The 24,599-nt window shown below is 41.7% G+C and overlaps 1 protein-coding gene across 1 annotated transcript; it reads right to left on the bottom strand.

Annotated features, from left to right (window-relative positions):
* Positions 1-611: 611 nt before the first annotated feature.
* On the bottom strand, positions 612-24,371 carry zhx2a (zinc fingers and homeoboxes 2a). Its single transcript, XM_083891901.1, has 13 exons — positions 24,285-24,371; positions 9,824-10,270; positions 8,766-9,485; positions 7,769-7,981; positions 7,319-7,582; positions 7,019-7,234; positions 6,781-6,865; positions 6,406-6,588; positions 5,455-5,864; positions 4,278-4,509; positions 4,003-4,159; positions 3,612-3,731; positions 612-2,004 (listed from the first exon to the last, which is right to left on the bottom strand). Exons 2-12 carry the CDS (start codon positions 9,920-9,922, stop codon positions 3,614-3,616), a joined length of 2,697 nt encoding a protein of 898 aa, XP_083748027.1. The 5' UTR covers positions 9,923-10,270; positions 24,285-24,371; the 3' UTR covers positions 612-2,004; positions 3,612-3,613.
* Between the last annotated feature and the right edge of the window lie 228 nt (positions 24,372-24,599).

Here is a 24,599-nt window from a genome sequence, read left to right as displayed (position 1 = left end):
GAAAAGGTTTTTAAATGTGTATATTTGTTAACCTACTGTTGTCGAATAGAATGGAAAAGCACTACAAGGCCTCTGATGAGCAATAGAACATAAAAATCAAGTAGGGCAGCAACTAGCGATTATTTCCACAATCCAGAAAATGTTAATTAGGGTCTCAAATCTCAAAATCAACCAACAATTATTACATTTTAATTGTTTTTTTTGTTAAATGGAGCAGAGAAACCAGAAAATATGCACATTTAAGAAGCCATCAACTAAAATGTATTATTATTATTATTATTATAATAATAAACTGGAGTCTGTGACATTGTGATATGGAATAATAGCAGCCGTCAAAGGTCAAAAATGTATCTCTTTAAAGATTCATATAAACCCAGTCGACTTCAAACAATACCGACGATTATGATGAGCCAAAGAATCATCGAGCGTTAATGTTCTGCGTATAGCGACTGGTTGTTTTTTTTGCTGGTATTACTTGCATTTTTCTTCAGTAAACAAATAATCCTGGAGCGGGTTTGTATAGTCAGTTGTATGTTTATTGAGTTACAGCAGACATTAAGTAGAAAATGAAAATGCAAACAGTATTCCCTATTAGCCAAACAAATGTACAGTCGCCCAGAAAAGTGTCTGAGCATGAAACTAAGGACGCGGCGGCAGCAGCAGCAGACATTCAGCCAGCAGACAGCCATACGCCTGCTGGTTCAAACAAGGCTCGTCAAGTCTAAGTGACGGCTGAACTCAAACCATTTTTAATCACTGGTACAAATACTGCAACAACTTGCGATTTGACCCATGAATAAAAAAAAATCCCTTTATAAATCTTATGTGGAAATGAGCGTCTTAAAAATGAAAAGGCGTAGAAGCACATGCTTAGCAGTTTGTGACAGCTGTAGCTGAAGAGGTAATAGCCAACAACTCCAAATGATAAACATAGTTTTCATCGTTTATCCAAGCAACAGATTCACAAGCCCAGATATTAAGTCGCCGTGAACCGACTGAAAAGGAATCACGCGAACTCTGTGCTGCTTGCAATAGATGGACAAAGCTGAGAGAGAGAAGAGTAAGAGTTCCTGTGTGTTCACAGATCCGTTTCTTGAAACAGTTCGAAGAAAAACGAGCTTTCTCCATTTCCCCTGCGTCGCACACCGTCACCACCGAGATGTTCTTGAGGAAGTTCAGTCAAGAATAATTTTCAAGTCCACATTTCTGTACTTGACCCACAACCGAGGCAGACGGGGAAGCGTCAGGTAAGAGCTGAAAGGCAGCGTGGTGCGATCGAACACTCCGCTCTACGTGTGATTACACCGGTTCTTCGTTAAAAGGAACATTCTGTATGGTTTCATGAAACGGGTGCTGATGCAAAAAAACAGAAGATTAGAAAATAAATCGGTCTGCCTGTGTGACTGTACGAGCCACTGCTCACTCTTCACGACCGCCTCTCTAAAACACACGTGAGAGATGTTCACCTTCACCAGCGTGAATGTTGGTGCTAATGGAGAAAAGATAACGTTACAGTGTGAAATGAGGTGACCTATGATGAGAACATCTATCATTACAGCAGGGATATGCAAGTGCCATCAAAGACTGCTCATGACGAGTAGTGCGCAAGAAGGAATTTCCCCCCCAAAAATAGGACTAAATTTTCAGCAAAAAATTGATTATCATACACTCTGATCTTCAAACAATGACAACAAAAAGAGAAAAGGTTTCGGGGAACCCGTCAGACTTGTTTTTAAAAATGTAACAAAACTTGCCCGCGAAGTAAAACTGTACAAACATTTTTTTTTTTGTAATACAGAAAAATATTTACAAGCATACATCTCTTTGTGTGTCTGTGTTTTTTTTTTAAAGTGTGGTAATAGTAGTAAGAACAATGCATCAAGTCCAGCTTTGGCACTCCTCTTAATGTCAGCATCTGCACCTCACATCAGTGCCTTCAACCGTGGAACTTCAAAGTCCCTGATGCTTTGTGATGACAGTTCCACACGGTGACCAACAATTTATCTGAAACACAATCAAGACACCAAGGCACAAAGAGGAGACTCAGATTAACACTGGGTCAAATCACGCTTCTCCTTCCTGTGTTAAAAAACAACAGATTTCATGATTTAACTAATACTTTTCTCAGATTATAATTTAAATGTTGGGTGGAACGGTCAATGTAGAAATGTGCGGAAGCTCAGAGGGGATCGTGCCTTTGCAGTCGCAGCTCCAAAACTTTGGAATAATCATTAGACAGGCCTCGTCCTTGCCTGTTTTTAAATCCCTTCTTAAAACCCACCTCTTCTCTTTGGCCTTTGCAAGATGTTTTCCTTGTGTTTTTATGATTTTTAAATTATTTTTATCTATTTTATGTTATTTTATTGCATTTCATTTTCCAGGTTTTAACTCAATTTGTGTTTTATGTACTATGTACAGCACTTTGGTCCACTGGGGTTTGTTTAAAGTACTTAACAAATAAAGTTGGATTGGATTGAAATGTACAATTCATTGTTTTTTATTAGTGACTAAATTAAAGCTTAAGAATTAAGGGTAAACATCTAAGATATTGCAAATTTGACTTTCAATTAAATTCTTTATTTGTATAGCACCGAATCACAACCTACATTATCTCTATAATGCACTGAACATAGACAACATTATCGAGAGCAGAGAAACCCAACAATTCACACAATGCGTAAACACTAGGCATCAGTGGAGAGAAAAAAACAACTCCCTTTTAACAGGGATATAATATTTTTTAAAGTTAATAGATAAAAGAGAACGCAATAACACATTACCATATAACGACCCATTAAAAAGAACAAAATTAGAGGTGAAGTTGTAGTACTGAACCTAAAACAATAAAAAACTAAAATAATTATCCATCAACAATCCATCCATCCATCTATTAAAAATGTTTCCATCTGCACACCCCCCTCAACCTCCTGTGACTTCCTGTGTGCGTGTGCTCGGCGACACGTGTGATGCTAATGACAGTGTGGTCCAAATATCATCCTGCCGTCCCAGCATGCCATCTTTCTAAAGGACCAGTCAGACGTAATTACATGCTAATAACTTCCTGGGGAGCTGAACACTGCAGCTGTGGCATCTTAAAGGAACAGCTCCCCCCATTTATGTATCTATTTACTTAAAGCCAAGTCACACAATGAAGCTTCTACAAGTCCAGCAGTCGTCCAATCCATTCTGTATGGACAGATATGTCTGTTCAGACTCTCAGTGGGAGGGAAGACATCCCAGCATACACTGGGGGAATAGCCAGAAAACACCTTGATTAAAGCCATGTGTAACTTCTGAGTTGATTCGAGTATTATTATATTAGCAACATTTCATATTGCTATACGTAAAATATGTATAATGTGAATAGAAGTTCAATAAATTAATCCTGATATTGATCTCTTGAATCCTGAGTTTTCTAGAGCTTTGTGGTGTTTTTCAGCTCATTGTTTTGGTTTGAAGACCCAAAGCTTTTCTGTTCTTCTGTTGATTTGCATCTAATCAAACCAGTTTTAACATATGATACTACTAAACTGAATTGTCCATTACTACATTGCCGTTTTACTGCATTAATAAAATAAGAATAAAGGGGGATTTTCAGTGATTACACCTACCATCAACCAGTGACCCTCCCTGGTTGCTCTAAGGATTTAACATCAGAGTCTGTTGCCAGTCTCCGTCCCTCCACTCCTTCTTCAGGCTCCTGCCCGACCGCCACTGTCACCTTCACCCACCTGGCAAGAAAACAAAGTTAATACATAAACAGATTTCTTGAAGGACATGGAAACTTAAATGAGATTAAGTTTGATTCCTCTCTTAAAATTGAAAGATCGAATGTATGACAAGCAAATAGTGGAGCATTTCAGCATCACAGAATTGCTGTATCCATAATCTGCAGTACTTTTTTATTTTTATTTTTTTTACAGTGAGCTGATATTTTTGTCTGACATAAATAAAATAATAACCCCCCTGCCCAAAAAAACAACTTCTGATCTCTCAACCCACCTCCCTTTGTCAGCAGTGTCAGGGCTAGTTTGGTCCAGTCTGTTCCGGCTCAGGTCGGTCACACTGTGGGCTATTCTGTCCGTCAACCACTGTATTTTGTCTTGCTCGGACAGCTTGGAAGGCTCTGTAGCAGCTGTGTTCTCTCCAGCCTCCTCCACTGCATCAGCAATTGTTTGAGGGAGGAAACACAGAGAAAGCAAAACGTCAAATAAGGGTACAAGACATTTTGCAAATTTAAATAAAGTGAAATAACAAAAACAGCTTCTAGTTCTCACCCGTCACAGTCTTGACTTCAGAGGAAACATTCCTGTTCTGGTTTTGACTCGCTGCGTGCTGCTCAGTCAAGTTCTGACTTTGGAAACATTCCATCCAGTCCAAGGTTTCACCGTTTTTCAGTGCCAAGCGGTGGTCCTTGAACCAACGAACAATGTCAGTGCGTCCCAAGTTTGTCTGGACCTCAAGCTGGCTGTACTCCTCGGGGGAAGGCCACTGGGTCCGGCAGAACATCTGTGGAGACAGCAGGCAGTGGACGGTATAGGATTCTTATGGTGTGTTGATGGAAATCACAGCTGACCGACAACCCAGAGAGGGAAGGGGCCACATAGCTCAAGCCTGCATGCAACTGAAGAGATTCCTACACTCCATTTTGATGAGTCATTAACGCAATTCATACTTTAGGCAAGGTATGACAGTACATTTTATTGGTTTTGACCTTTTAATAGCATAGTGTACCTGGAAAATAGTTATGGACCCATGTTTGGGAGACGGATTAACACAATTCTACACCATTTAATCAGTGATCAAACGAGCTACAGATCCATTTCAGATTTATTTTTAAAATCATACATATGCAATATATAGAGTTGAGTGTTCCTATAAATACACTGGCTATTGATAGGCTTAACACATAGGCTGATGGACTTTTATTTTCCATAGCTGAAATATATGGGTCACCATTAAAAGACAGCCTGTACAGTTTGTTACTGGGCATAAAGTACTGCTGCTGTTCATCAGACATCTCATAAATACACTGTTACGTTCCTATTAAAGGATTTCTGAGCCCACGGGTTCCCACTGTTTTCCAGACCCAACACTTCTTTTCCCTTCACTTCCATCACACGTAACCTTGTTATCACTTGGCATCGGATCTCATTTTAAATATACAGGTATCAGCCAACTTCATCATGTAGTGTCAGTCTCAGTGCATCTCCTCAACAACCAGTCAATGCAGTATTCATGAAGAGGAATCATTTCATTTTACACATCTCACAAATTGCATTAAAAAGGTGCCATCTCATCAACTCATCTCTTCACATCTCACCTCATTAATCTGTTGTTACCATTAACAGCCTTTCTGGAATGACCGTGTGTATATTACTTGAGTTCACACCATTTTAAACTGTGCTATATTATAACAGCTAACGCTGACAGGGTTTTGTCCCCTTCGCTTACCTCTCTGAGCAGGGTGAGGGAGCGGCTGGTGATGGGAGCTGGGCTCGTGGAGACCGACAGGATGGGAGGATGAGGAGACGAGGAGGAGGACGAAGTGAGGATGGGAGGCGATGCTGCAGAGGAGAGCGTTGGGGGGTGAGGGGAGGAGGCTGCCAGCACAGGAGGGGAGGAAGAGGACGACGATGAAGAGGAGAGGACAGGTGGGTGAGGAGAAGAGCGGACCGGTTTTGCATCCTGCTCTCGATGAGAAGCCCCGTTCAGCAACGCCCCGGGCTGCTCTTGTCTGTCCTCTGTGTTTTTTGAGGTCATGCTGAGTAAAGTCTTCTCCATGTTGTCCCTCAGTGCCCTGCGCTCTGAAAACCAGCATTCCACCTCTGTCTTAGACAACCTGGTATCCTGGGCCAGTTGATCTGCAGCAGAAAAGAGTCTGTCAGATGGATCACATGAGCTGTGTCATCTCTTTTTGGAGATTTTGTCCCTCTCCAGGGATCTTGAAATGGGTTCATTAAAAACATTTATGCTATTCCTGTCATGCAGGAATCCACCAGAAATGCACCTACAGCTCCTTTAGGGTGAAACAAATTAAATTACATGCTGTGAGCTCTTATAAACAGTAGAAAACACAACATAAAGGAACATTCAAGTAACAAAGTGAGGACTTGGAGGGGAAAGACTAAATAGTTCAATAGTTTAGGCATTATTTTTGACAGGAAAGTGCATGACATACGACAAACTAATGTCAGCCCGATTTTTGTGCTTCATTGGCTCCTGATCTGCAGGATGGCTATCATAAGTTTTAGAAGACAAACATAACATTCGGGTTGAGACCATCAGCAAATTATCTATAATGTATTTGCTTGAATACATAGTAGTAGGTTCATTATTTCCGAGTATTGATCTACAGAACCCTCAAACATGACAATGAGGTAATATGAATTGACCGGTCAGTACCAAGTTCTGCCTCAGTTGGAGAGCTGCTTCTCTGGAAACTCTCCTCCAGTGCCTTCAGCTGCTCTGACGTCTTTCCCTTCACTCTCTCGAGCAGTGGAAAATGGCTGGGGACCACTTTCTTCACAGGATCTTTAGGTGCTGGTGTCACCTCTGATTTGACCAGCACTGGTGGCTGAGGGACACCTTGAAATGGAACATTAGACATCATTTTTATGACGACTTTTTAACTAAAACCCAAGCCTGACAATCAATCCATCCGGTTTTATTTTATGGATGTAACCTTAGCTTCTTTGTAATGCACAAAAAAGCTGTATAATTATTCACAGGGAAGGTATTTCATCATTTTAGATGTGTGACACTGATCGCACCACGTACCTTTGAGATTAAGGAGCCTCTGTTCACTGAACCACTTCTTTATCTCTCCTCTGGACAGCCCAGTCATCTCTATCAGCCTGTAGATCTATCACATGATACAAGATAAAACACTGGATGAAACAATAAAACACAGGTGCTCATCAGTGACGGGTGTGTTGGTGTGCTTAAGAAAATGCAGCAAATAACAAAAATACAGTAGAAACAGCCACAGAAGTCTGTTTCACTCACTTATTCTTACCTCATCTTCCTCAGGGAAAGGACAATGTGTATAGCTGGTCCTTAGTACTGAGAGCTGCTCTGCTGTTTTATTAGGGTCAACTGTAAAATTTAGCAGTTTGGTTGACACCAGCTTGGATGTGGTCATGGGCGCCGAAATGGTTTGAATGATGGAGGGTCGTTTACTCTCTGTGGTGATCATAGGGGAGGTCAGCGGTCGTTTGAGTGACTGTGCCACCTGTGGTAATCACGCAGGACATAATTATTAGAGGTTAAGCTGGACAGTTAGGAGTGATATTGACTAATTGCCAGTGTTTTCTACCTGGTTAGCCACCGTCAGTGCCAGTGGCGCACAGGTGACAGTGGAGCCATTGGCTACAGGAGTGAGCACCAGGCTGCTCTGTCCCAGCAGGTGACAGGGGAGAGACTGCAGGACAGAGGTCGCTGTCTGCACAGGTTTGGAGGCTGCGGTGATGGCAGACATGTTGGCGGACGAGTAGGAGGTGAGCTGAGGCGTGACCACGGTGAACGTTTGAGGCACAGAGGATATTGTGCCGTTAAACATTTTCTTCCTGGCTTCTTCCACCTGACACACAAATAGAAGACTTGTTATACGTGTGTGTTTAACAATCTGCTGTAGAATGATTCAGAATATAATACTTTATTGTCCAAGAGAAAAAGTTTCTATGTCCATTATTATTTTTACTCTATGTGAAGAAAAAAAAAACGTAGATTACTTAAAACATATTATCATTACAGCTGGATCTCCTACCTCCTCAGGTGACCAGCTAATTCCCTGTTTGAGCCTCTGTGTGGTGAACCACACTTTGATTTGCTCCTCTGGATGTTTTGATGCTGCAGTGAGCCAGGAGAGCTCAGCCTGCGTTGGGTAGGGGAACTTGTTGAAGGAGGAGATGAGCGTCAGGTTGTCGTCCAGGGAAGGGTTGTATTTGGTTGTGTTGAGGGGCACTGCGATCTTCGGCACCTGGAACAAAATATCAGTCATCAGTTTTGTTTTATATAAAAGAACTAAAACCAGAAAAAAAACTAGACAACACCCAAGTCTGCAAACTTAAATTTTTCCTTAGAAGCCAAGTTAATCTCGTGGCAAGAACTCATAAGGCCCGTCTGTCTTAAAATGACAAACTATACAGGAACATCAAAGATAGAATTTGTAACATTTGTGCACTAATATATTTTAAAAAGGACAACAATAATGTGATATATTTTTTGAGTAGTATACTTACATTAGCCAAAATGTAAATATTTATATTTATAAATGTATATTCAAGATGACAGACCGTTTCACTGGTCACTTTTTAATGACCTCATGCACTTTTGCAAAGCTGCTGCACGGTTATAGGGTTTAATTAAAAAAAATGACATTTAATTGCTCTCAAGTACATTTAATTGCTCTAAAACCACTGTATTCAATAAAAATACTTGTACTCGGGGTATAGGACATGTTGCTTTTGGAATATAACGTGGCAGATAAAGGCATTGATGGATACTTGATGTTGCTGAGATTTAGTTGCTGTAGTGAGACACCAACTCACGTCAGTAACAAGTGGGGAGAGAGAGGGAGGAGGTTCTTTCAAAAAGATGATCATTGTATGATGGGTTAGTTGTATGCAACATATAAAAAACTGGAAAACAAAGCAACATCAGGAAACAAGGCCAGAGAGTATCACTTAATCATCATCATCATCATCAAACTATGTGTTTAAGTAAGAAAAATACTTCTTCCCCACCGCATGTCTTTGACTTACCTGTGTATAGTTTAGAGGTCGCTGTAGAGAAGGCATAATGTGAGAAAGGCCGTCTGCTTTGAGGAGCGTCGACTCTGGGATGATGACGGTCCCATTTACATTAAGCGCCGTGATCGGTTTCTTGGCCAGATCGGCGGTCAATTTGCCCAAGTGAGCCTCTGTCCTTTTAATATCCGATGACATTATTTTTGGTTTACTGACCTTCACTGTGGTGGATCTGCTAATTGGCTGTGTGCCAAGTTCATCCCCTTTGCCAGCATTGGCACTGGAAGTGTTGTAAATGACCGCATTGTTACTGCAGCCCTCTATTGTCTGCTCTAAGATTGTCTGATTGTTCATTTTGATGCGCTTGAATTTAAAGTTGGTCTCCCCTGGGTGACATCTCTCGTTATGTTCAGTCAGGGTGTCAAACTTTTTTGTGTTGAAGTTGCAGACTGCACACAGGTACAGGGGGTTGAGGATGACGTTAGGATGGTTGGCGTCTACGTGTTCTTTAAAAGTGTTGAGGTTCTGTGTGGAGAAGGGGCAGTATTTGCACTCATAGCCCCCCTGCTGCCTGTGCTGAGGCTTGGGAGGGTCTCGGACCTCTGTTGCAGGTTTGTTCTGAGCTTTGGGGGGATCTGAGACATTTCCTATTGAATCCAGGTCCATGGGTGAATCTGTTCCTGTTGAGAGATCTGCCTCCATGGGCCCCTCCTCAATGTGGTTCTCTTTTGTTGTCTGGAAGAGAGGACAGTAAGCTTTCAGATCGGCAAGTCAAACTACAAACGGTGTGTTCACATATGCACAAGATCAAAACATTAATAGATTCTTTGGAACCACATTCTAAAAATTACAACTAGATAGAAACATAATTGAATAACAATCTACCCTTAATGGAAAAATCCATTCAGTCTGCTCAATCATAAATCCAGTACAAGCTTTTTGTTCTTTCAACAGAATTCTGAATGCGTACAATAAAACCCCAAAAATCCAAGCAATAAAAAAAACAAAACAAAAAAACAATCATGCGTTCTTAGAAAAATTGATACTGTTACCAGACATGCTGGAAAAAGTACCTCCATATTGTGTGATTCCTCTTCCTCATCATCCAACTCCACCATGGTCTGCTCTGGCCGGATCATACAGGGAGTGGAAGCCTTCCGTCGACTGGACATGGTGATGGTAGATGCGAGGTTTGTCTTTTAGGAAAACTGCCCTCTGCTGATGCTTGGCCAGGGATTTTGAAAGAGTCTGTGGCTGAGGTGCCCAGGATGCAGGACTATAAAGGTGTAGACGTGTAGCCAACAGTAGAGTTTGTGGGCTCAGACTGAGCAGCCACAGAGTCGAATCAGAGGAGAGGGTGTCTTCCCCTGGGATGAAATATTAGCTGGAGGGACAGGAGGGCAGTGGAACGTGAAAGTCTGTTGGAGATGGGACTGTTGTAGAGTGAAGTAGGCCGGGCTCACTGACAGTGTCAGCTCCAGTGCTCGCAAGCCTCCTGGAGCTGCATGACACAATGCTACCTGGATGAGAAAAAGAAGAGAATGTTAAGCATAACAGTGTTAACATTGGTTTGCACAGCATGAGATGGGGAATGAAGAAAAAAAACAAACAAAACACAGATAATTCAGAGTGTCTCTGAATAGGTGATAAACACAGGCTGGTTTGTGGTTTGGTAATGCAGCATGCTGGGGGTATTTATGCTCAGCAGTGTTCCACAAGAATCTGCTTTGACCCATCACTCAAAGGCAAAATATGTCTCAAAAAGAAAAGGCAGCCAAAAAACAACTCTGGATAGTCTACAGGTCTTCAAATGATGTAAAAGAATAAAAAGATGTAGTTTTATCTGGACAAGAAGCAGTTTTATCTGGACTGTGTGGAAAATACACCCCCATTGAAAGGAAGCTCTGACAAAAAAGTTAAGGGAGGGCGAGCAAAGGACCTTTACTCAAGGTAATATTGTAATGAGAGAGAGAGAGAGAGAGTGAGAGAGTGAAAAGCTTATCAGACTGAAAAAGTCTATTGATATTCCTGAGGCCTCACTCTGAAGCTTCATACTTGCATCCACAGGAGTAAAAAAATTAAATGAGTGGATGCTACAGCAGCGCTCTTCTATCAGGACATAATGAGGTTTCATTAAACATAGTCAGCACAGAAGATGAGGAAAAAGTCTCACGTGTCTCACCCCTTACTACCCAAAAATTGTGACACCTATGAGTCAACACTGACAGAAGAGCCTGTTTATCAGTATGATCATCATCTCCCTACACAGGACAATAGTAATTGTGAATGTATGACTGTACAGCACCTTAAATATGTACTTTGTTAAGTGTCACACACTTAATAAAGTCATCTCCAACAGCTATGGATTAATCACATGACACTGTACCCTTCAAGATTAACATTCGCTAGTTGACTCATTGTCCCGAGATATCTCAACTCCTCAAACATCCCACCGAGGCATCATTAGAATGCAGACTAATTTCCATGGTGTCACTATGGCAACCATGGACGTAGTACTGTAGTCAAGTAGCTGATACATCCGTGTCGCTGACAAAGAGAGGAGTGACCCAACTGCGTGTGGGATGGTATTTGGTGGGTTTTAAAAGACAGAGGGAAAACAACTGAAATATTCAGAAAATAGAAATCATGACGACAGAGCAGACAGGCGTTTAAAAGCAGGGAAAATCTCCATCCTGCACCTGTGGTGCTGTGGATTCTCAAGGTTTCTTGAGGCAGCAAACCACTCACTATTGCTCTGCACCTCAAAGTCTGCTTTTTTCCAAAACCTAGAAATGTAAAATGTTGGCAGAAAAAAGGAATCTGAGTTGTCATGTCACTTATGACCTGCTGAACTTCTGTTGGCTCACTGCTGAAATGGCTTTAACATTGTTTTGACATGCTAATGGGTGTTTATGGATGGATGAGAATCTGACTATGAATAGAATCAAGCTGAAGCTGGACTTTTACCTCATACTGTTACCCACACAAGTAGAGGGAGGGGGGATGAGCAATTCCATTTATGCAACATCCTTATTAGTCAGCAGTGAACACACACAACTGCCGCAGAACTGAAATAATGTCAATGTAAGAGTCAGTGCCTTACATCAAACCGTTTGCATGGTGACTCATTTGGAGAACAAGTGAAAACTAAAGAATGTATGTAGACTAAGCTGCTGCAGTCAAGTTAAACTTGTGGGTTCTGATCGTCTAGATTTCGGTGTCTGAGCATGGAGTGCTGAACACTGATGATACAGTGACTACAGCAGCCTCCTCCTCCTCCTCCATCATTTTCAGTGGAGGAGGGAGAGGCTGCCCTGCTGCTGCCTTGGCTGGATACTTTGAAGCACTAAAAGCCACCATGGAAAACATCAATTAACAACCACAAGAATGTATTACTCACCAAAGTTTGTCATAATAACTTGCATAATACCTTTATTAAAGGCCTTGCTAAGTGGCTCCAGTCTCATGGATAAAAAGTGATCACTGCACCCTTGTGTCCTTAAGAGAAAACCTGTTTTGGGCCGTTAGACTGTTTGGTGTTCAAATTGAAACGAAACATTTAAAAATTTGTGCCATTTGCTTTTAAAAGATTCTACACAAATTAACCAAATGTTAATTAATTGTGCACTCTTGGCTGCTTTCATGAGTGGGGCCAACCTCCCACCTGTTTGTTTATGTGCTTAACCTAGTCAGCCTGTTAGATTCTGTGAGCAGTGCAAGCTCTATGCTGGAGCCACAAACTCCCTACTGTCTGGATGCTCATTAAACTTGTATGAAACCTCAGCCCCTGGCAGCCCCATGCCTCCTAGTCTGTCTGTACTTGGCCGCTGTCTAGCTAACTGTCTATCTGTCTGTCTGTCCAGTGAAAATATAAGTGGATCCATATTTCTGAAGGAGTTACCTTTAATGCTGCCAGGCAGCAAATACATTTATCAGCCCAGGTAGCAATCAGTTTAGGCTATACACTGGCATACATACTGAAGAGAACATGGGGGAATCAATGCACACCCTCAGTACCACTGAACCCCCGTCTATTGTACGAAGACCGACAGCTGATCCAACACGTCAGAAACACAGTATTTGGAGTGCAGGATGACAATAAACAAATGAATCACAACAGCAGCACACTCTTCTTCTATTTGTGGGTATCATTAATGCAAGAAAACTAGCAGGTACAACAATGTGGCACTGCATACAGTATGCCCTTGATTTCACTTGCAATGACTGTGTATGTTCAGTTTTGGGAAACAACTTTCCTCACTGCACTCACTGTGCCTCAGATGTTTAGGTGAAAGGTTGCTGGTCTTTTTTTAATTTTTTTTTAGGAAAATTTACACAAAACAGCCAGACTGATCATATGCACTCGAGTCGCTTGCAGAGCTTTGCGCCGCCTGAAATGTGAAACGGTACATCCTGTGCTAAAGCTCTCTGCTGGACAGCTCGAACAAAGGATTGGGCTCGAGAAGTGGCAGAATTGAGCAGAGTTCATTGTTGTAGCTGAAGAAAGACGGCAGGTGGACAAATTGTACTGTACTGTAGGGAGGACACAGCCAACCGAGTGCGCCCGGGTTCTCATGCAAGCAGTCTGTACAAACACAATGGCATATGAATGACAACCTCTGCTGCTCCTGCACCTGAAGCCATGCACGACGTACAAACCAGTCTGTTACACGAGGGCTGTGGAACAAGCAAACCAAGACAACGAGCTGCAGCAGCACAGACTGTAGCGCACGTGTGGCACGACTCTGCTGTTACATAAACTCAAACTTTGAACTTCATCACACAGTATACTTCACAAAGGGAGAGCACACAATGCTTTTTAGGCATTACTGTATTCTCTCTCGCCGTCTGTTTTGAGGGCATTTTCCCTGCCGACTGCTATAAGTCAGCTACTGCAGTGAGGAGGACAATGTGTGTGTCCGGGCTGTGTGGGTGAGCAGAGACACCACCATCATTAGCACAACATGTCCCAGCAGGGGTGGGAGAAGCAGAATTTCGGACCGTCGCAGACTTAATTTAAATCTCATCACGTGGCTCCTCCGGAGCAAAGCAAAGTGCTGCACTGTATTTGACTGCCTGGTACGTTCTGCATAGCAACAGACGAGAGCAGCTTCACTTTTGTTGGGCTGAGAAACAGACTGAACAGGATTTTGCGAGGCCAATGTTGCTATGGTTATGTTTGCCTTGTTTGTTTTTTTAAAATTAAAGATATTTTAAGTTTTTTTTTAGTGTCTCGTCTTCAAAACATTAATATTTCATATGTGCCTGGAGCTCCCAGTAGGTTAGCTTGATTCCTGCCTCCTCAAGTCTTCACGCCATACACAACCCTCTTTTCTCACACGGATTTCACAAAGCAAAATGTGACGAGCTTCAGGGATGCTAATGGCCAGATTTTGTTACCTCTGGGCTAAGGTTGAACATTTGTTTTCAAAATCAAAAATTGCTATTTGAAAGAACACAATTGATTGCAAATTGTGCTATACATATAAGACATAACTGTTGCACGGTCATGTCCCATTTGTTCAACGACAAAGTCTAATTATATTACTGTGGTTACTTGAGAAAATAATACATGTGGTAATCCTCCATCAAGCCAAATAACAGTGAATATTGAACATTTTTAACTGGGGGAACATTTTAATTCATAGCTAACTTGCAATATCAATGTGTGTAAAAAAAGAAAGAAAGAAAGCACAAATTGTCTTCCTAAGGCTTAATGTTTAATAAACAGGATTATGGTTCAAGCATTTCTACACAAAAAAAGGAGATCATCTCAAGATTCCAGAATGCAAAACTACTGAAATGTCTGCTCTAAATGTGGGTTATTTGAAGAGGGCATGTTGTGAGGGTCAGTGGAGAACTGGTGTCAATCCCATGCATGGTACACTCTGTGACAGGTCGCCAGCCTATCACAGGGTCAACATACAGAGACTATGGTCAATTTAGAGTCTCAAATTAATTTAATGATCTAATTTGCAATGTTTCAAAACAACCTCAAGCTAATGTATGCTATTATGGTAATTTTGAACTATTATTTCTTGCTGCGGACAGTAAATCTGTATCACTGGACTGTATTTGTCAGTGTGTGTCAACATTTGGTCACATCAGCAAGTTTTGTAAACTGTATATTAAACACATTTTCAAGATCAGCACTTTTTCCCTGTGGCAGAGACTCTGAAGGGCTTGTGTAATATCATACACTCATAAGCTATATGAAAAGTGGCCAAACTTTCATATGGAGTTCCCAGAAAACTAGCCTAATCATCACTGCAGTGCCCTGATTCAATCTACAATATCTGCAAGGAGTGCCGCACAGGCTACGCTGCATTACACCCACGAACCAGTCTCCCATTTAATATGGTTCACCCGACACTGAACACACACACTGGTGTCACATTGCCAGACCTGTCTCCTCACTGAACACATGTACACCGTCATACACACAAAGGGCATGCTATAAAAATATCAAAGTGTCACCCTCTCTGCAGCTGATGGCTGTGTTACTATGGTAATGCTGTATCCAACAGAAAGAACTTGCAAGTATGTGCTTGCAACAAGCAGAAATCCATAGGTCAATCAGTGTCAGTTTGAGCTGGGGACATGTGTACACTCTGAGCGCATGCTTTCATCTGCAGGTAATATTGTCAACTTGCGTTTCTGGCAAATAATATTACAAATTATGTTGGCCCATTTGCCTTCACTGTTGCCTCCATGTAATACATGCATTACATTTAAGTTAAAAGTTGTCAGATTCCTCCTGTTGTCAGTGAGTTCACGGATTGCTTGTTCCATCCTACTCTACGGCGTTATATGTTTGTTAACGCTACAATGTTGTGCAAATTTATTCAAAAAATATACAAGTCATTATAATTTTGTTCAAACTTGATTTCTTTAAAAAATGACGGCCCTAGTGGCTAAACAAAGTGGTGGCTCTTTGGCCCCATTTTCAAATGTACCACCAAGTGGTACATTTAAGTTAAATTTGGACGTTATGCAGTTATTTGCATTTCTATTGTCAACTATTGTGGCTGAGCTGTCAGAAGAATTTGTTCTCCTTTCTCTTCAGCACAGCACCACAGGTTTAAAACTGTAAATGACCTTCCTGCCCATCTTTTGGAAAAGCACACCAGATCAGGGTGTACCGTGCACTGCACTGTACCGCTGGTTGGAAACAAGGCTTTTAAGAGCTGCGGCACGAGGAACTTAAGATGTGTACCGCTACTCAACATTAAAAAAAAAATTAAAATTAAAACTACAGTGGCTAACAATCCACTGGCCATGCGACACTATTTGCAAACTCACGGTCTTTGCACACATACACATATAGATTATCCTAGCCTAGCGGTTCGCTTTTCAGCGATCGGCTTACAACTGCTGTTACACAACGTCACACGATGAAGGAGAAATCAGAGATGGAAGACGGAGAGAGTGCTGCAAAAAAAAAAAAAACGGAACAACGCACGCCGATCTGTGGATTTCCGCTGCTCTCTACAGTCATCCGGGTGGGGGAGGGGTGCAATAACACCGCACACAGCACAGTTTGGCCAAGTCTAAATCACTGCAGGGGAAATTCCCTCATGGCTACAGCCCTAGTCTCAGCTCAGTTTGTTGCTACAACCGCTAACACAGAATGACCCCAGTGACGAAAGCCCACACGTCAGCCCGCATTCACAATTCCAGGGGTTGCAAGTGTCAATGAGAAGCAGATGGGGTGCGGGGCAGAGTTTCATTGCAGCAGATGAAGTAATACAGTGGTGATCTACCCTTCTTTAACATTTTTAGGGTGGGCTTTCATGATAATAGCCCCCCTCCCCTCGCCGAGTTCTCTCATTCTCCCTCGTGGCCTTGCACACATACAGGCACCACACTGATAGCAATGCACACAAACGGCAATGTTGCTCTCCCACAAAAACCCTGTACTTTCCAAAGACAACTACTAAGAGCTTTTCAACATGAACAAAAATGCTCTTGTAGTTTGTTTGGGCAGGGTACAATGTGAGCTTTTGCATACAGGAATTGCTCTGTGGTGGAGCAAAGTTCATCATATACAATACGATAATTCTACAAAACTCTTTACATCACATTTTAATCACCGCAAAAGTTTTAATAAAATACAAATTTTAAGGGTAATAATTGTGTTGTACTGTTTTTTGCGTGTATCCTCACAGTCTCTAATGTTGTTGAATCATAATGCAAATGCATGGTGAGTTTGGAAATCATCATTTCGTAATTGACTTGTCTCAGTGTACATTCACTGCTCCCATGTGGCCAAATTTACAACCTGTCCATCTCTTTGCCGTCTGCAGTGGGTGTGGCTTATGAATATTCTCGGGCCTCTCTCCGTTGGCCTTGCACCGACAAGAGGGGCCTGTCCGAGTTCCGTCACTGTCTGATGTGGTGCAGTGCAGAAGGCCTTTTACTAAGCTCTCTCTTCATTTCCCCTCCTTCTCAAACTTCAAATTTGGGACACACCGAGATGCTAGAAAGGGAGCCACTTTACATGGATAACAGCAGGGACAAATGACCAACATGATGTAGACTCCATTTGTGTGCGTGGGTATAAAGCTGATGTCTATGAGAGATGCATGCAGTCAGTCATTATGTGCAGTTAACACAGAAGAAGCACAGCTAACTGAGGAAGAAGCTTCAAATTCTCCAAGACTGCAGCAGCTATAAGAAATAAGCTCCCGGGTGGATGATATGCACGCACAATGCAGTTTAATACATGCTTACATATGCAGAATCACATTGCGATATACTTCGCTCCACACACACAGACTTGAACAATAATCAATGCGAGCAATGAAGCAGTGAAATCTCAACAAAAATGCACTGCTTATGTAAAGACTAAGGGCAGAAAGATGATGGAGCCTTGTCTAATGTACTGTATCTGCTCTTTCTCCCAAAAATAAATGCTTCACTTCGGACATGGAATTCACAACCACTCAAAGAGATTCAATCACACGTGGACAATGCCAAGAACAGCTGTTCTCACCTGGCATTAGAGTGCCTCCCAGACATTTGGATCTTACTTCCCCGTGCTCTCTACTTATATAAACATGACGTCATGTCTGTTGTGTCTGACTTTACAGATGTGTCTGTTGTCTAGGTAGAGGACACGGGCAGAGAGAGAGAAAAAAACACATAAAATAAGATTTTAAATAATACGAAATCAGATAGTATATGCTATACAAATTCTTCCTTTTTTCTCTTAAAAAACGTACACTGCATTGCTTTAAGAAATATTTTCATGAACACGAAACCAAGCAAAATGACTCGAGCACTTGGACTGACTGTGTGGACACACAAAACCATATAATTGAATGATCACACTGAATTCTGTTCTTTTTAGACAAAAACTATTAAGATATATACGAGGGACTGAACGATACATTGATACATAGAGGCTATGTATCAATGTATCGTTCAGTCCCTCGCATACATCATACACACTCTCTGACAGTGTGGATTCCATGTTCCGTCTCCGTTTGTCCTTATCATATATGCATATCCTCTGCTCTGCCTGTCTAATTGTCTCCTTCCCTCCATCACATTCTGCCTCTCAGCCCCACCCACAGGTGATGAGCTCATCTCTGCGGTTGCCTTAGTCACCTAACAACATGTCTGAGAAACTGATGGAGGCACAGCAGAAGAAAGGGACATGAAGAGGAAAAAAAACAGGAACAAAGCACAGGATTAATGTTTGTGAAGTCATTACACAATCAAGCATAGGTGGCCTTGATGACAACGGCCAACGTCCACCAACCTGTGATGACTCATTGCACTGTTTCACCAAGAGGTCCACTCATTACATAGCTTAGATTTGGATGTGGGAGTGTGGTGTGCAGTCAATAAATTCTGAATGTTCTAGGTCTGCTTCTGCTCAACAACCATCTTTGGCTGAACAGTGTGAACTCCAAACAAACGCACAGCCAAACTGCCGAGTCCTCGTCTCGTATTATAGAATCTGTGTCAGCAAAGTCCAAAAAATAAAGAAACTAACAAAAAAAAAAAAAAAAACAGGAGGTTTGTCTTACTGTAATGCTCATGTAAACACAACAGCAAACAAAAAGGTTTAAGCATGTATCTGCCGTTGTGCCAAGGTCCCCTTTCAAACAAAGAGCATCTTGTCAACTTATCACTGGAATATTCCTGCAAAATTAAATGTGAATAAATGTAATGCCTTTTTTGTTTTAATTTTAGACGTAAAGCCTGTTTAGCCTAATTTTACCACACTTAACTCCATGCGTGTGCCGACTGCTGTGAATATTCTAAAGCCCAATTTATACTGCGTAAAGCGCTCTAGGTTGGTAAAGTAGACCCCTCTAAGTCGCCGGAGCGCAACTCGGTTGTCTCCAGCTGCACAAAATATTTTTTAAGTGTCCGTCAAGGGACAATGGAGACGGCAAGAGCTGTGATTGTTCCCCAGCCAGTTTCTGGGGGGTATCAATGGGCAGGCGGTGGGTGCCCTGGTGATTAATATGAGGTAGCACACGGCGTAGACGTCCATCCAATTTGCCAGCCGACATTCGGAAGTACCTGAAGTGGGTTTCTTCGTCCATGTCCCTCATCGGTCCAATAAGACTGTTAAATTCTCCAAATTCGACACCAGTCTCGGTACATTTAGTGGACGTACACCACCTCCGGACACGTCTCCAATTTTGTATTAAAAGTATCTGTGTTTCAATGTTATTTAGCTGCAACAACCACAACAGCCTTTCTCTCGGACACCATTGCTCATTGTAGCTGCAAGCACAACAACCTTGCGTAGCAACCCCTACTGATCGGGCGGGGAAATTGCAGTGCATATCCGGCACCACGATGGAGAAGTATGAGGGCTCGAGGGGTCTCCGTTGTTACGCAGTAGGACAACGCATGACGCAGTTGTAGAAGTATAATGTGGCCTTAACTTGCAATGTAACCTCTAATTCTTTCGATTTTTGTTCAGAGTATATAGCGCTTTGACAGTTTTCATCAGTTTTTGGGAACCTTTAGAGAGTGGGTGCAAGCTGCAGCTTTCCTGCATGTCATCCATTATCTCACGATTATAAAACGGTGACCTCACTAGAAAATGACTAATGGGCCCATTCACCTTCCTCCACCTATCAAACTGTTCAACACTGAACAACTATGACATTAGCAGCACACGTGTCATACTCTACCTGCCACCTTCCCACTTTCATTTATCAACATTTTCTCAGTGAATGTGTTTTCCTGTCAGTCTTCTGCTCCAGTTTAATTGCAGTTTGCAGTGTGCGACAGAGTCAGACAATTTAAATATCTCTTGCTATCGTGAGTGGCATACACAACATCTGGCGTTATGATGATAGTCAACAACCAGACCTCGCTTGTCATTTCAATAAATTATATTTGATTATCGTCTACTTTCTTCTTTGTTTGACAGCATGTAGCAGTCTCACACTAAGAAAAATCCCTTTGATGTGACATGAAGCTTGATGTTTGGAAAACATTTTCTGAGAACACTCCCGGTGTTGGTTTTGGACAAAGTATACAAACCATCCTCGAGTTATTCTTTCCCACTGCTTCTCTAATATTATATGGAAATGAATGGGACACAGTGGCCTATGTGCATTTTCCACCAGCTGACAACAGTAAACAAAAAAAGCCGTAAGTGGCAAATGGAGCGGATCATCTCACAGCTGGATGTTTCAGCTGCGACATCTTAAGACTTCACAGTACATTAAGAAAACACTGCATGGTTCAGCAGGACAAGGAAAAAAGACAATTCAATGGGGGTAGATTTATTTTTATTCAACCTTTGACAAAATAAAAGATACTTAACACCTTAGTCTGTATAAAACAATTTTAGGATGTCCATTAAATCTCTTGTTTCTAAAGATTTAGCCTCTCCTTGTTGTTACAATGTAGTTAAGCAACATTGTTGTTTTAGCAATGCTATGATGAGTAAATTATTTAAAAGACAGAAAATATAGAAAACACGCAATTGTAAAATATTTTTTTTCCAGGGAAACACAGATAAAGTGTCAGATATTTGGTGTGACCCACCCTTACACGACCCTCACTCTCTTACAACTGGAGTGGAACCCCCATTGATGCTTTTGGTTTGTCCTACTATTTAATGTCCACAAATATATGTTGTGGAAAAGGTGATGCGAGACATGTTTAATCGCTGCATGTTGGATGAGTTAAACTCATTGACATCGACAGCTTACTAATATATAAGACCAACTTCCAGTCATATGATTCCCATTTCAAGATACCGTTCAACACGGCATCTTGCGGACTTTGTCATTATTTGACTGTAATTTAGTTTTTTTTCTGAGAGGTTGGCTGATGCATGTTTGACCATCGCAGCCTCCCTTCACAAAATTGTTAAAACCAATTTAAAACCATGCCATGTAAAAAAGTGACACAATTCAGGGGAGAGTCAAGTGATTTGTTCTGTAAATTCTGCCAGCACAGAGAATTTAGAACATGAACAACGTCCACTTCGCTTCCAAAACTCACAAGGAAAAACAGGATGCACCTCTACAAACCACTCATAACAGCTAAAAGCACATCTTCGATTCAAAACGCATTCATTTCACATGATAAAATAGTTAATCGAAAACAACTACATACTGTATCCTGATATCACATATTTTTCGACTTGTAGCAATGCCACTTCCATTACGCTGCAAAACTGCCTGGCCACACAGACAACTGTCTCTTTGTGTTTTAGTAAGAGATTATTTCAAATCAACAGAAACTCCTCTAAAAGAATTAACCACTTGACAGCAAATTACAAAACTACCATTGATTAAGCAGATCACAAGTACAAATCATGTGAAGAATGTAACATCAGCCAAATGTCTCTTCATTTGTGAAGTCTATTTGTACCCAGATGTATTGTTAGTAACTGGTATGACAGCAGGGTTAAACCTGCAGCGTGATTAAAACTCACTTGCATCTCTTTTAAAAGAGAGGGTGGGACTGTTGATCAGGCAACACTTATAAATACAACATAAGAGATTACTCCCAGTGCTGGAGAACATTATCTAATGAACAAGATCTTTCAACAGACATACAGTCAGCAGTATATCCGAAACAGGCAGTGAATGCTTTTCATTTGATTGGCCCACCTGTAGAGAGTGAGCTTGTAGACATATTAGAGATCTCCAGCTGTTCACTGGTGAACAGGTGCGTTTGAATTATTTTATCACATATATTTTTCAGAAATATATTTGACGGTGGATTTGCGTTTGTATTTAATTCAGACTCTCTGCCCCTCCTTCCAATCCTCCCACAGTGTTTCTCAATCCTGGTACTGCCCTGCATGTTTTAGAGGTTGCCCTGCTCCAACACACCTGTTTCAAAGAAGAGTGCATTGTTTATGTTTTTTACTATTTTGGAGGAAAACATTGCAATATATTGCCTTGCTTATTGTATCGCACTATATTGCAACTCACCCCATAGCGTAACTTGTATCAATGCCAGACTCTTGCAAATACACAGTATAATTAGGCAGGTAGGAAGTGGTTGCATTAACAGCAGTGAGGTAATGCATTGTTTATGTGTTAGTAATTATAGGATGTCGTATGACATGTAGAGTCAACATTCAGTATAGGCCACTGGGTTCATAGCTAGAGTTCACACCTATCTACCTCAATAATAAAGCCAGTACATTTAATGTTACTGCCCATGAATGAGTATCGTGTCCTGCTCTGAAAGAGTTCGGAACTATCAAAAATGTGATTTAAAACTTGTTTTGAAGCTTAAATTACTTTTCATATGTTAATAGCCTGAGTTAGTAAACAGTGGAACAGTTTTCATGTTCCACCAGATGATTGGTGTTTTAAATTCTGAATAAAATGAACCACATCTGAATTTTGCAGCAGTTACAGTGCTGCTGCAGTGCCACAGTACAAATGAGCTCATATGCTACAGCCCTGTCTATGTCTACTTGTTTTTATTACCTCTTTGGGACATTTTCCGTTATAAATAAGCTACATCATAACAGTGCAACACACAGTAGCCCACTAATAAGTTTCACAAAGAGGAAGAACACAACCCAATGGATACTGCTGCTAATTCTCTCGCCGATGTAATGCTCAACGTATTTAAAAATAGCGTTTTTGTGTATTTCACATTACTTTTTGTCGACCACACGGAATGTAGTGTACCAAGCTCTACACTTTTGGGTGTTGTACCAATGTGACAGGTGCCACAAAACTGAACTGTACGATGATGGTAACTGCATAACAAAACAAACTATATCAATACCACAATATATAGAAGTCTGACAGTAATAGAAGTTCCGAGTGTGAATTATTATTACCACCAAACCATTAATAGGAGTCCGCAGTTTGATGAGGTCAGATTGAAGCACACATTTGTGAATAAATCCATCCTAAAAAACTTGATTAAGGTCAAATACACAGTGAAAGGATTTCTCTCCTTTTGCTGTGATTGTTTACTTTGGCCAGTAGTAATGGCTCCAGTTCTATTTTGACATTACTTGTATTAATATTGTTATTTCATGTGCTTTATGTGCTAATGCAGCTGCTATGTCAAAAAGACGACAAAATAAAAAAATTAAATAAAAAGTATTTATCTCTTTACCATTTTACAGTGTGCCACCTGTGCTTCGTGAAGTATTTACTTGATGGATGACACTGGATTTTACTTTATCCAACACAGTCATTTTGACCAGTATTAGACTGATACCAGTACATGCCGAGGATATACTAACCTTGTGAGGACCACAGCCTGGTCCTGCTGAGGCAGGTCCTCATTTCTGAGGCAAAGTTAGAGGTAGGATGTGCAGTATAGACTGGTTATGACTGAGGCTAAGGGATACTGTTTTAGTGTGACTGTCAAAATGAATGGAAGTCAATGCAGTGACCCAACAAGAAAAGCTGAGCAGGCCTCTGTGTGTGTGTGTGTGCGTCTGCAGTCAAAGACGTGGTTACACTGGGGAGGAGGCAACGCCAGGAGAGACGTTACGCCTACATCACAGAGACGCGCAAATCAAAGTCTATAAACAACGTTGGACTCAGAAAGTTGCACAGTAACGTCAGCGCCGCAATGGCAGAGCGGCCACGGTGCGGGGTTTTCCACCCGCCGGCTCCAGCTCTGACTAAAGGGCGCAAGAAACACACTCTCCACAAATGTTCCCCCTCTCGCCGTCGACGTAACAACATGTCGGCAGAGGACGGCCATGTTTTGCTGGTTAATGTCGACACGGGGAGGAAGAGGAGGAAAAGTAGACACGGCACCTCTCTGCCGTCTCCTCTCCCCACCACAGACGCAGCGTATCAAAAGTAAAACTTAAACACGGAGATACGAACAGAAACGTTAAATTTACAACTTGGCGGCCACATTGTCTGAGCACGCAGGTGTTAACGGCAGAGGCAGGCAAAGTTCATGCAGCGAGCCAAGTTAAAATATTTATACTGAGTCGTGTGGTGGGTGTGTAGAAGCCAGACACAGACAGAGCCAGGACACAGTCACAAACAAACAACTACACGCAGTGTTAACTTGAGGGGGAGACTTTGTCCCCTTTTTTCTTACCTGCCCGCCGTTTTGGCGCGATGCTCAGGTAGTGTGGTTACAATCCCAACGCCGTCGCCGACCGAGCGACAAAAACCAGCCAGAGACTTCACTACACTCTCTCACGGCGGCCCAGAAACCGTGCAGACAACAGGCGACAGGAAAGGAAAAATTGGCGATCACAAGGAGGATCTACGCCAAAAGCCACATGATCGCCGACGTCAGAGTACGTATTTGCATGCCGTACCGGAGCGCTGGTGTTCGTCCACAGCGGCTCCATGGTGCTAAAATAAAGGAAAGTCCAGAGGCAGGCGGGGGAAAGTTAAAGGAGTGTGA

This window comes from Microchirus variegatus (assembly GCF_963457635.1).
Source record: "Microchirus variegatus genome assembly, chromosome: 1".
Lineage (NCBI taxonomy): Eukaryota > Metazoa > Chordata > Actinopteri > Pleuronectiformes > Soleidae > Microchirus > Microchirus variegatus.
The sequence above is the reverse complement of the archived record's forward strand: the minus strand, read 5'-3'. Positions and strand labels throughout refer to the sequence as shown.